Raw genomic sequence first — 13,306 nt, forward strand, 5'->3', positions numbered from 1 at the left:
AGTCTCACATGTAGCAAGGAGTTAGATCTGCAGTTCAGGGTTGTTGCTTGGATTTACAGGCAGATCTTTGGGAAACATAAGTGATCTGTACCAGATACAATTTCTGGCCCTTATAGTCCCCTTCTGTCAAGAAAGAAAGATACTTTGTATTAATCCTTCGGCAAAATAGCAAAAGCAAAATATTTTGATCTGTCTTGGAGCAGTGGGTTCAGCCTCCTTTACAAGTTTTCTTGTTTTATGGTGGATTTCATGTAGGGTAGATGAATTTTAGGTTCTCCAAAAGAGGTCTTTGTCCACAGACACTAATTTTATGTTTGTCTATTACCATATTTCATCATCTTTCTATTATAAAGAAAGAGATTCAAGTGGGTTAACATGTTTTTGCTTTTTGTGGATGCCTAAAGTACCTACAGGAGTTGTGCTCCTATGCAACATAAAATGGCAGTAGCTAAAACTGTAGGTTGTCTATAATCAGAAATTAATTCCCTTCTCAGAAGGACCATTTTTAAACATTACTATTTTGGAAGCTCACTGGCAGAGGGAGAACAGAATCTTGCTTATATCTTTGTTAAACAAGCCCCGATGTGCTTGCATGAGGAAGGGAAGTCAATTTGTGACCTCATAGCAGCAATTAATGCTAGAAAAGCTTGATTTTGTTTACTTTTGCTGTTTTGTTTGTTTGGTAAATAGATGTCAACTTGAGTGTATGTTGTGGATGCTTGTGATGAAGTGAAACAATTTGGAATCTTAGTTCTGCTGGAATTGACAGCACTTTGTTTACTTTTAGTGCGTTTGCACTGCAAAGACTGCCTTTTTTTAATATTCATACGGGACTGGAGTTTCCCAGGTTTTCTGTATATTTTTATTGCTGGAAATAAGAAATGTTTCAGAAATAAGTTCAGCATTGCCAAGTTAAGATAATGTCTATCTGTTCAGGATTTTCTTGGTTGTCTTCCCCCCACTTGTCTCAGGCTTATTAACCACTGATTTGGCATTTCATCTGTACAAGAGGAGAGGACCTGCTAGGTATATGTAAGAGCAGAACCTGTGAAACTTCTTGTACCTGCCTTTTGGTATAGGAATTAATTTTAAAAGTCTGACCTCCAAAGCAAAGTAGTACTTGAACTATGTCGAAATATTAGTTAACTAACAGAGCCCTTTTATGCTAAATCAGCATTTGTTCTGTTTAAGCTTAGTCAGCTGCCCTCAGAAGTGTTCTTGTTATTTAAAAAAAAAATGATAGAGATAAGTCTCTGCCTTCATCAGAAAACAGTGTCCTATACATCTAGTGTCCTTTTGGCAGTGCTGTCTGGACTTGGGTTTTTCAGTTTTCTAACAATACTAGGATTCAGAACATGTACCCATGCTGTCCTGGACTTTTGTGAGCTGACAAGAGGAGGATACCTGTTCAGAAAGTGTCTTGGGAAAGCTCTGTAAGGGTGTAGAAGAGTGCTAAAGATAAGGTCCTGTTACGGATTCTGATCTTGAAGAATGTGAAACTGTGGTACATGCAGATAACAAGCTACATATGGATATGGCATTCTGAAAATCTGTAGGTATGCTGAGATGATTTAGCTTTCATTCTGCTATCCTGTGTGAAGTTCATATGGAAATTGTTCAGAAACAATAATTTCTCATGCCAGTGTTCCTCATGGCTCTAAAGTTATGTTTTTACAGACTTCTGTAGCATGTTGTATCCACACTGTCTTATATACCCAGATACCACATCAAAAGTTTAAACCACTGAGGGTGGATGAAGGTTAGATACACAGGATATAGGCAGAAATCTTTCTCTGTTTCTCAGTATAAAAGGTGGGCTTACTCATTCTGATCAAACATTATCTAGTTTAAATTTCTGAAAAGTAGAACCTTTCATTAATAAGCCAGTAACTTAAAATTTAGGAGGTCATCTAAATGAAAATGCAGAAATTCAGTAAAACAGCTGAAAGAAACTAATCTCCACATTTTAAGAAAGACTGAGGATTGAGAACTGCTCCAGAACTTATATTTTACTGAATCTGTGAGTGATTGAATCTGTTTCTCTTCAACTCTTTACTCTGAAAGAAGAGTTGTGTCCTAGTTACTAAAATATCATGTTAAGTTTATGTCTGAAATTCTGGCTTATATGGTGTTTGGGTAAAGGAGGGCTGCTGATTTGAGTAGACAGATTTGCTTTTAAATTAAATTTTCTCATCTGCTAGAGACTTGCTAATGAGAGAACCAAAGCCAGAAAAAAAAAAAATCATTGAAATGGAACCAGGAGTTTGCTGCTTGATTTGAAAGACAAATTTGAACTTCTGTCTTGTTTTAAAATCCACAACCTATATTCTGAAACCCTGTCTAAACTTAAATTAATTTTATTGTCTTTTGTTTGCTTTCCCTTTTGGAGAGAAGGGTCCCACATGGTGATACTCAACCTGCTGTCCACTGACTGCTTTAGAAGAGTTTGTGGGAAGAAACGGAGGAAACAAACCCATCATAAAACTTAAGTGGTTTCAAACAGCCTCAGCCAGCAAAGGAGAGTTTTCAGATCTGCAGTGATTTTCTTGAGCATTTTTTGACATTACTTTATGGCTCTACCATGTGAGCATGTTGAGGGGAAAAAATAATCTGGATTGTGGCCGGAAGATGGAAATATATTGTCTTCTGGAAACAATTTTTCACACTGTCTGATTTGACCCCCTTTTTAGTGATACAACAAATTAAGTAGTTAGTAGAAGAAAATGAAAGATAACTTGATGAAATACATTTAATGTAATTGCTCTCAAAATTGAATTGGAGGATTTTAGGTAAATCTCTAGTTTGTTATAATAAGCCAGTTCAGAATAGAGTTTGTTTGCTTTTCTGTTTTGATGCAGACATTTCATGTCCTCTTCCCCCTCAGTAGTCTTTAGCTCACTGTATATTTTATGAAGTTGTCGCAGATTTAATTGTGCAGCTATGGATGCAATGGCCTTTTGGGAGCTGAAGTCTTTTGAATGAACTGTTGAAGTGTCCTCTTCTGTTTTCTTGAAGACAGAGTGTAAAACTTTGCCAGTTCACTGCTTCTTTCTTTGTTTCCTGATCCTTCTCCATTTTGTAGTAATAATTCCACATTTTTCCTTAATCTTGTGAGGTTCTGGTTTACTCTTTACTCTTCTGCTGGAAACATTCTCTGTAGGCAGTGGTTTGCCAAGTATGTAATTGCACAGCATTCTTCCATTACATAGTGAATGGAATAGAACAAGCGAAAAATCTTTAGTTTTATTCTTAATGTGTTCAGTTACTTGTCATTTACTATCTAAATATACTCCCCCACATCCCAGAAGGTGGGAGCTATCTGTATAAACATAGGGCTTCTCAGGCCCTTTGGGGATAAACAGATTTACTATAATGTGTGAATTATAATCTTGAAAAAAAATTTAAACACCAGTTAGGCAGTTAGGTTTGTGAGGATACTGTATTTTTATTGACAGAATCACTTAGTATGAGCACTGGCCATTGCTTAACAGACTTAAGGTGCCACATTTTTCATTTGAAGCAATAGTACATATTGAGGAGTTCGCATTGGCTTTGATCAGCTGTAGTTGTAATTTTGAGGTTTGAAGTGATTTGAGTTAATGAGATTTTTTGTCATCAGTCACAGAGAAGCAGCCATTTCTCAGTGGGAATGATAGGGTGTCACTCCTGGGGACCATGGATGCATCCCTGGGTTCCTTTGGCTGAAGAATGAATGCTGGTTTGTCTTTTGTCACGCAAAATCCCTGCATTTTTCACAAAACAAGAGCTTTTCTAAGAACATAATTGTTATGGTGTTTTTTTGAGGAAGGAAGGCATGGGATTGTTGATCTGTTACTTTGATTTTTTTTGTCTTTTAGGTTATAATGTCCTTAGTCATTGGGGAATTCAAGTGGCAAAATATTACAAAAACCATCTGTTCTCTTCTGTTGCTCCCTTCTCCAGACACCAACCACCTCTCCTGAACTCTGAAAATAATGGAGTTTTTTCTACAACCATTTCCTTAGTTCTTTATCTGTGCAGATAGGCAAGACAAGACAAAACATTTTCACTTTTATTTTCATTGCACAGGTCCATGAGAGACAATAGGAGCTTTAGTTGACAAAGCACAGCACAAGTAGATAGCAGGAAGAGAAAAATAATGTGGGTTTGGTCAGCAACCAATCTTAGATTTTTCCATAATAAATCATATCTTTTTCCATAGGAAAGAAACAGGTTTGACTAAGTTTGTGTGTTCTAACTTCAATTCAAAATTCATTTTAATTGTATATATTCTGTTTAGGGGCCTTGATTATTTTGGTTTAGTTTCTTTGTAGTGTGAGGAGCTTTGTTTTTATCCTGGCCTGTAACTGGGCCTCCAGCAGTCTGTGTTTGTAGCAGGGCCTTCTGATATAGTGAAAGTGGAAGTTGTTTGGTACAGAGTGAAACTGAATTGAAAATGAAAATGAAAATACCTGGTATCTGCAGCTTAAACTGTTCAATATGTACTTCCTAGTTACATTACACAGAAAAGAACATTTGCTGTCTTCACTTGTCTTAATTGTTCATACTTTTTTGTCCATATTAAATTCTTGTGATGTACACTTGACCAGTTCTCAGCATTGTTCTTTGTATAATCCCTTTGTGATAATTAGCAGAGGAAAGTTTTTTCATGATTTCTGTAGCTTTTCAAGTTTATGTAGTGAAGTAGTAGTTCTTTGATGCTCAAGGTAATTTACAATAATTTTGAAGGGTTACAGTAATTCCTTGCATATGTGTGCACATGAGAGTATGCACACAAAATAGCTGAAAGACACACAAAACACCGAGTACTTTTAAAAGGGATAAAGTAATCTCAATCTGACACAACCTAATAAGCCTTCTAGGTGCTTTATAATAAATTACCTTTCTCCCTTGTTTACCAAACACTCATCATGATGTTTTCATATCAGAGTCTACAAACAGACCTAAGGCTCTCCATAGAGTAAAGATGCTGTCCTTAAATGAGTTTGGTTTTGGTCATTTTAAGATACTTTTATGCTTAGAAATGTCCTATTACTCATGGTCTGTTCTTCTCTCATCATATTCCTTAGGCAGGTTAGAACTAAATGGAAGTTGATTGGATTCTTTTGAGCAAATGTAGCCAAAGTTAATTAAATACCAGTGTTTTTTATGGCCAAGCCACTTCTTCGGGTTGGTAGAATGCTGTCAGCAGTGTTGTAAATTCCTGTCAATCTGCTTGTCACTCATTGCCCATGAAAGTGCTGAGGGAATGACAAACAAATCTGTCATATGTTAAGGAAAGAGGAAAGGCATGCTAAATTTTGTTTTGTTTTTCAGTCCTTCTCAGCCTATTGCAGCTTCTGGCCCAGATGAGTTTTTGAGTATGCTGCTTCTCTTCAAGTTGTAATTTCACAAAGAAAAACTCAGTTGCTATAAAGGAATTACTCAATTTTCCTGTTCCACATCCTCCTGAACAAAATAAACTAGAAAGTCAGGAATTTCTGTGTCTGCCATACTGAGTAGTGCAAAGCCTGTGGAATGGCTTTTGTATTCAATGTTAGAATTAGTCTGCGTGGGAGTCCTCACCTCAGTATTGCACATGTATGTAAATTCTCTGCAGTCTCATGTTTGAAAGGGGAACAAAATCCTCAAATTCCTTAGAGTAGAACAGTAATCTGATTCCCAAGCTGTTTCCTTCTGTAGTTTAGCATAACTGGTTTAAAGTTTGGGGCTAAGGTGACACTGCAGTGGCTGAAGTGGGAGTTCCTCAGGCTACAGAGCTTGACTGTAATTAAGGAAGGAGAGCTGGAGGAAATTCTGCAATTAAATGGTTTTAATTCTGGCAAAACTGCAGTAAAAGGTAATGGGATGGGGCATATGCAGGGTAGTACGTATATGTGTATGCATAAGTATACAGACTTAGCAGTGACAGAACCAGAGTGTTATGTGCTCCTCTGCAGCACAGGAAGCCTATTGACATTAGTGGCTAGGAGATCTAATTATAAATGAGAACAGTTTCAAGAAATGAAAAGTCATGAAAAAGACGCAAAGGAGACAAAATTCGAGGGGAAGGTATTTTAAAATAGTTTGATTTTTTGTGAAATTCCCATTCTTTACTGTTGTGATCTAAACCAGGAGTCTCCCATCTTAATGTGTCTGCTTAAGTATCATTGCAGGAAGAATTGGTCAGGCCTTGCAGGAGGAGGAGGTGCTCCCTGTCCTCTGATGCATTCACACAGCCCACAGGACTGTGCCTCTAGTCCTGCCTCTCCATCTTCCATCGGTGCAGTCAGATGCCCTGTGCTGTCTGACCCCATATTGTTATGAGTTCAGACTTCCCTAAACAGCAATTTCTGTTTCCTTTGGGAGGAAAAAGGAAACTGCAAGCTGAATTACATTTTTTTCTATACCAATTTGTAACTTGACAGTGATCTCTTATTCTTCAAAAATGCAGAGAATACAAGTATCTCATAAAGAAGCTTCAGTCCTCAGTGTATGAGAAGAGAGATAACCATGAGGGGAGTGGGTGGCAGATTTGTTCAGAAATTATTTCTTTCTCCCCTTGCATTAATAATTAAAATAATCCTACCTGGATGCTGAAGTAAAATCTATACATATGACTGCATTTGGTTTGCAAAATGTTTCTGAGAGGAAGTATTGAAGAAACTGTTGATGTCCTACAGCTGCATGTCCAAAGTGTGTGCCAGAAATTGCACCTCATTGTTTACTATTGAGATACCTATTGAATACATCAGAGCAATTCCTGGAATGAGAAAATCAAATTCAACCAGAATGGTGTGGGAAAGTAAGATGGAAGTGAGCAAATGGTGATATTTTCTATAGACTTTTTAAAAATTTCATATGAGAGCTCCATGGATATAGAATGCTGTGCTGTATTTTGCAATTCTTTTAAAGTATGAATGTTTTATCAATAGAAAAAAAATGTAAGTATGCCATAGATAAACCTTGCAGGTTTTGTCAGAGCCTGTCATTTTCAAGTTTTTTATTGTCATCCAGTTAGTATGGTAAAAGAATTCTGGGCATTTCTAAAATTTTGTGGAGTGCTTGCAGACAGATTGGAATGTGATATTCACCCCTGTTCTGCCACCCATTTTATATTATGCTGCAGTTAGAAGCAGTACTTGAGCCTTTTCATTATTCCAGCCAGCTCCCACTCAGACTGGAGTCATAAATCTTTGTAGCTTAGTTGCACTTTCTGAAGAATACAGGGAGTCATAAATTAAAAATGAGTTTCAGACTCCTCAGTAACTTTCACATTTCTGAAGAGTTGACTCATTGGAAAAAAATTTAATCCTACCTTTTCAGTTGGAATGCTGAAGTTGGTTTGTGTTTGTTAGGATGAATGTTTTTCTAGACCTGCCCCTGTCATATGGGTTTCTTAATTTTAAGCTTTTAATCATAACATATCATGTTTAACTGCTAGAAAGAGCATTTGATTTTTCACATCTGCTCAGAATCTTTTAGATCTGTTGAGAGTGCTGGACTTGAAGCAAATTCACAGGAGGGATTTTCTGACAGTCTTAGAGAATCCTCAGAGAGCCAAAAACCTTGAGACATGGGAACATAGCTCTAACTGGAGTCACATGAACCAGGTCTGAATTCATCAGAAAAGCTGAATCACTGGATGAGTAATTGTCCCTGGCAATCAGAGGACGTGGCTTCATGTATGTTTACCAAGCAGAGCTTTAAAAGCTTTGAGAAATGGATTTCTGAGTATGTTGAGTTTTAGGGATTTTGACTGCATGTACCTCTGTGTTTGAGCTGCAAATTAATCTCTATGCAGTTGCAGCACATCAGAGATTTCAGTTGTCTGTGTTTGGAAAATAATGTGTAATTATTTATGGAAGTATTTTCTGGATTTGAAAATCTGTACAAAGTAAAGTGACCTACTCTGATTCAGTGTAATGCTCCAAGTACTTGTTTCTAAATTCTTAATTTCTACTTTCTTAACTATCTTCTTTCTTTCCTCTTGCCACTTTTAATTAATTTTAGCTGCCTTCTGAATGATAAGCTGGTAGTATACAAGATGAATGATGAATGTTGCATATAAATTTAGTACTAGAAAATTAAAAATGAGATTCAAAATACGTGATTTTATAAAATATGTGATATGTCTGTAATGAGACACCTTCTGTGCTTACCTAGGTAAAGGTGTATTTATATCAAATAGATGAATCTAAAAAGACAAAATGCAACTAACTCTGTGAAATGAATTTTAGTTGGTGAATAGATGTCTGTGTTGCTGAATTTTGTTATGATGTAGTAAAAATATGTCTGTCATAGGGGAACATGAAACACCAGTGTACCTATCCCTTGAAGTGGAAATAGTTCTGTAATTGTTTTCCAATAGCTAAAATAGCTTTAGAGCATCAATGGAGCACTCACAAACTTTTACTGCTAGAACTGGAACAGAAAAAAAATCTCACAGAAGTATATGGGGAATGGTTCATGTTACAAGTTCTGAGTGTGTGAAAAAAACAGCTGAAAGATGGGGGGCTTGGGGCTTTAGAACTGGTTATTTATGTAGTTTCTATTCAGACATAAAGGCAGTATTTCAGTCTGTTCTCATCTGAGGTTTTTGTTTGGTTTTGGTTTTTTGAGGTTATTTTAAATTCTAATAGTACATTTGTGTGCATGGCACTTAAATTGATTCATAATATTCAATACAGAGGGAGGTTGACTCTTCCACATTTACATCCAGTGCTTAAATAATGTATTTGGAATCAAAGTAAGCCTTCCTGATGGTCTCTCAGCAGTTACTTGAAAAGATAAAGGGAAACCACGGCTTACTCGCCAATATTTCTAATTAAAAACAAATCCATAACTGGAATGTGGAATTTTTTCACTGTTAGAGAGCAAAGGCTATGCCTTAAAGCTTAAAGTTTTCATTACACATGAAATGCAATAGTTGTTTACCAGCAAACATGACAGCTCTTTATTCTTATGAACTGTTTCTTATTTTCCTCTTTCTATTACCACTGGTGCATATCTAAAAAAAGATGATGATCAGTTTGGCTTTTTTTTTTTTTTTTTTTTTAATCATTTAAGGCTCCTGCTAAGAGAGATGCAACTCAAAGTACCATCAAAGAGGAAAAAATCCATCTGTTGAAGTATAATATAGGAGATCTAGTGTGGTCAAAAGTGTCTGGTTTCCCCTGGTGGCCATGTATGGTTTCTGCTGATCCTGTTCTCCATGCCTACACTAAACTAAAAGGTAAGTCATTCAGATTCCTTCAGGTATACAAAATGATTCCTTTGGGAAAATTCTGTTCTTCATATATGCAGTTGATCGGCAACTTTGTGAACAGGAATGTTAAAATCATGTAAATGCTGTTTGTGGGCATATAGCAGTGTGTCTTTTAACTCAAGTGTTCTCTGAAAGATACCAAAATTGTGATCTGTCAAACTGTGTGGAGTCTTGTTAAAAAAAAGGAAAAAAACAAACCTGTTGGTGTTTTTCATTGTTTCTGTGGAGATGCTTGGTGAATTGATACAGGCTAAAAGTTTTATTTAAGCTGATGGGAATTAAATATTCCTGATGATTCCAGTTTACAAAAAGCAGTCCATAATTCAGGTGACCAAATTTTCTCTGATTCATAGTCAATACTGATATCTACAGACAATTATTGGTTGATTTTAAATGCAGGAACTACCAAGTGTTAATGAAATTTTTAGGTATGAATCTGTAAAATTTATTAATCTCATTTTCACCTTTGTTGTCTGTTCTGATACCTGAAACTTTTGAGGCTTAGTATCAATAAATGTTTAGACTACACATCAGGAAAGAGCTGGAAGGGCTGAAGGCAGTGAAGCATTGGGGTGGATTGACCAGAGAAATAGTCTGATCTCATTCATAGGAGGTTTTTAGGAACAAATTGAATTACTGTCTCTAGGATTATAGCTAGATTCAAAATCGGTAGTAAACTAAATGGCTTCTTGACAACCTTTTCAAGCATTCATAATACAGTTTTGGAAAGATTTTTATAGACTCCTCAGACAAATTTTCCTTGTAGCAGTCTGATTTCAGAGTTTGGATTAGGCAATCCCTGTCATTATTAGTCTCTGGATTACTAGGTCTATTATGACATAAAGAGATGGATTTTGAGAGTAGTAGAGCTGTTTATTTGTTCTTTACAATTACTCTCTTCCTTGAAAGAAGCAAGGTTTATGTTCATTGTCAAGAATCTTCATGGTACATCTTTATCAGAAATTATGGATACATACCCAGCAAAACCCAATACCAAATGTCTGAATGCAGCCTGTGAAGCACTAACAGAAAGAAGAGCCCATGTACTTTGTAATGTTAATTTCACTCTATTTGAAGTAATGGGAATGATGGTGATTTCTCATATTTGCTCTGGAGTTGGTTTGGGCCTGCCTTTTCCTTGAGGAGTTTAGTCAGGGTCTGGGCAGCCATCCTGACTATTAAGTGCACTCTGATGTGTGTCTTACCTTCCACCTACTCTTTATTATTTAGGCACTATCATAAGTCTCTTCTTGCAAAAAGGAAAGGTCTTTCATCAGGGAGTTGTAGAAATACTGAGCTACATCTCTGTATTTCTCATTTCTAGACTTAGGATCAAGTGTTTATAAGCAGTCTGAATTTTTGTGTGTTGATACTTGATTTGATCATTCCAGCTGATTAGGCTTGATAAAAATTAATAACTTTCAACTTGTGGGAAGTACATTTTTGTGTAAGCAAGTCTGTACTGAGTCTGGCTAAAGCTCCATCTCATTGAATATTCTGTCTCTGGCTGTGGTCAACCACAGATGCTCAGATACAGAGAAGCACCAGGGAAGTGGTGGGTTCCCAGAACACTCCCAAACTGCCAACAACCAGTTGTTTCAGGATTCTGTGGGCCAAAAATTAAGTTTCCCTATGTAACAACCATTAATGAATGCATTATTTTATCCAGGAATATTGCTACAGATTTAAGTCTGAGAGGATACCTGAAGATTCCCCACTGGGTTCAGTGACTCCAGTGGCAGGCACTGTAATTTAGTCTCCTTACAGCTGTCCAACTTTACAGTGCAAAAGGAGCACAGACACAAAGCTGCTTGGAAAATGGGCTCATGGCAGCTCTTTACAGGTGGTTGGAAAGATGGCCTGTGGCATCTCTGTGGCATCACAGGGCATGCAGATGCCAGGGCATCCTGGTAAAATAGACAGATTAAGTCATAGATTAACACATAAGAGCTCTGTAGTCACTCCTTAAACATTTTCTTGGTGAGCACAAAGTAGTTACTGTGCAAGAGAATTGTTCCTGACTGCGCAACACAGGAACATATGTTAGACTACTGATTTGGTGTGTGATGTTTACAATCCCAAGACTTTGCCTATGCCCTTCCTCTAGATTCTCCTATCTGGTCTCAGACGAGTCATTACTGTTCTTGTAGTTCTCATAGATGTTTTTATATATAGTATAAGTTTGTAATTGTTGTAAAACATAACATGGATATATTAAAATTTTTGCCTGTACCATTAATTAGATTGATTTCATATTACCCTTCCAGATGTCACATTGTACAATAAGATTATTCCCCTATTAAAATAACCATCAGCTGAATCACCATGAAAAGAAAGTTCTTTCTAGCTCTGGAAATCCCAAACATAGTGTATGAAGCAATTTCATAGATCTGTTTGGTGACTAAGCCTGAAAACGTGCGGTGTCTTCCTGATGGTATCTAGACCTAGTTTGAAGTCATCTGTAACAGAGAATTGTGGCTGTTATTTGTACCTACTGGGTGTCCATCCTTACTTGAGTTCCTCTGCTGTCCAGTCTGTGTGTTGGACAAACTGGTGTGGTGACACTGGGGAAACCACAGATACTGTAGGGAGCAGGATCTAGCAGGATTGAATTGCAAGCACAGAAATGGGGGTTAAAACATTTTCTATTTTTAAACAAGACCATAATTTGAACACTTAGCAAATCTACAAGTTCTAATGAGCAAGGTGTTAGAGGACATCTTAATCTGTGATCTCTTACCTTGGCCTTTTAGAAATTCATTATTAACTAACTATGAACCCTTTGATGAATTTTGAAAGTGGCTTATTCCCCCTTCCCTGTGGAATAGCTGAGACCTTCCAAAGGGAGAGGTTGTACTCCTGTATTGTACCACAGCAAGACAATATTCCTCTTGTTTTTCTAGGAGAAAAAGGGGAATATTTTTCGTTTTAGAGGAAAAAAAAAGTTTCGTATTTAGGTTTCAAAATTGTACTCTTATCGCTCCACTCTCCCTTCCACCACCCTTATTTGATTATTTAGATTCCTAAAAAATCTTGATTGATTTCTTGGAAATTTTGATTGCAAGGGTTAAAACCAGATGAAGTATGTGTCTGAAGTATGTTTAAGAATATTAAAAGATAAAGTTTAGGAGACTCAGAGAGGAGGCTGAGTGCACAAGCTCTCCAAGCTATGGAACTTTCTCAGTGTTCATTGAGAAATGAATGCTGAATTCATTTTCAGGAATACCCAGACCTACATGTAAAGTTAATATACATGGAAAACTGACAGGTGATTATTTAAAAAGGTTAATTGCCTTTAGCCAAGCATGTTCTTCCTGGGAATTAAGCTATTGAGCTTTTGGGTCAGACTTCATACATTATATCTCAGAGACTTTCAGGCTGGTTTAAGTGGTTTTTTTGAAAGGTTATCCAGTTTTATTGTGCTTTTGTTATGGCAACTGTAGCCGCTTACAAGACTTCAGGTCTTAAAGTGCAGAGACTTCCCAGAACCTGTATTTTAAATACATGTGCTTTTTTAATTTTCAGGACAGAAAAAGAGTTTTCGTCAATATCATGTTCAGTTTTTTGGAGATGCCCCAGAGAGAGCCTGGATATTTGAGAAGAGCTTGGTGCCCTTCAAAGAAAAAGATCAGTTTGAACAATTATGCCAAGAGAGCGCAAGACAAGCCCTCACTAAAGCAGAGAAAATAAAGGTAAGAGGTTACCAAATCAGGCAAGACTCAGAGTTTTTTATTTAAACATTACAGGTATGTACAGATATAACAGATATAAGTAGGTATTATAAAAAATTTAAAGACTGCTTGTTTCACAGAAACTTGGAGTCTTACATTTCATTTACAGCTGCAAAGGATGGGGTGATTTACCACTGTTACTCAGTAAAAATTAGTACTCTTCTGTCTTGTCATGGATTCATGTGTGGTATTAGTACTACTAAATACAGCTCCATTTGAGCTCTGAATTACAGATCTGCATGACAATTACTCTCTTGGGATTGTTTTATGTTAGTGTCAGCATTTTGAAATCACAAGCAGGCAGATTCCTCTCATGGTTGTCTCCTCT

At 36.7% G+C, this 13,306-nt stretch overlaps 1 protein-coding gene across 8 annotated transcripts in view; it reads left to right on the plus strand.

The window, feature by feature from the left end:
- The window catches only part of NSD2 (nuclear receptor binding SET domain protein 2), a 74,747-nt gene that overhangs the window by 21,031 nt on the left and 40,410 nt on the right, over positions 1 to 13,306 (plus strand). For all 8 annotated transcript variants that reach the window (XR_015286805.1, XR_015286806.1, XM_086888944.1 and 5 more), the window contains exons 3-4: positions 9,049 to 9,214; positions 12,773 to 12,939. Coding sequence is in view for 6 of the 8 variants with exons in the window: in XM_086888944.1 (XP_086745070.1) it covers positions 9,049 to 9,214; positions 12,773 to 12,939 (333 nt within the window). In the remaining 2 variants the exon portion in view is untranslated. The remainder of the gene's footprint in view (positions 1 to 9,048; positions 9,215 to 12,772; positions 12,940 to 13,306) is intronic.

This window comes from Cyanistes caeruleus, chromosome 5 (genome assembly GCF_971803275.1).
Source record: "Cyanistes caeruleus chromosome 5, bCyaCae1.hap1.1, whole genome shotgun sequence".
NCBI lineage: Eukaryota > Metazoa > Chordata > Aves > Passeriformes > Paridae > Cyanistes > Cyanistes caeruleus.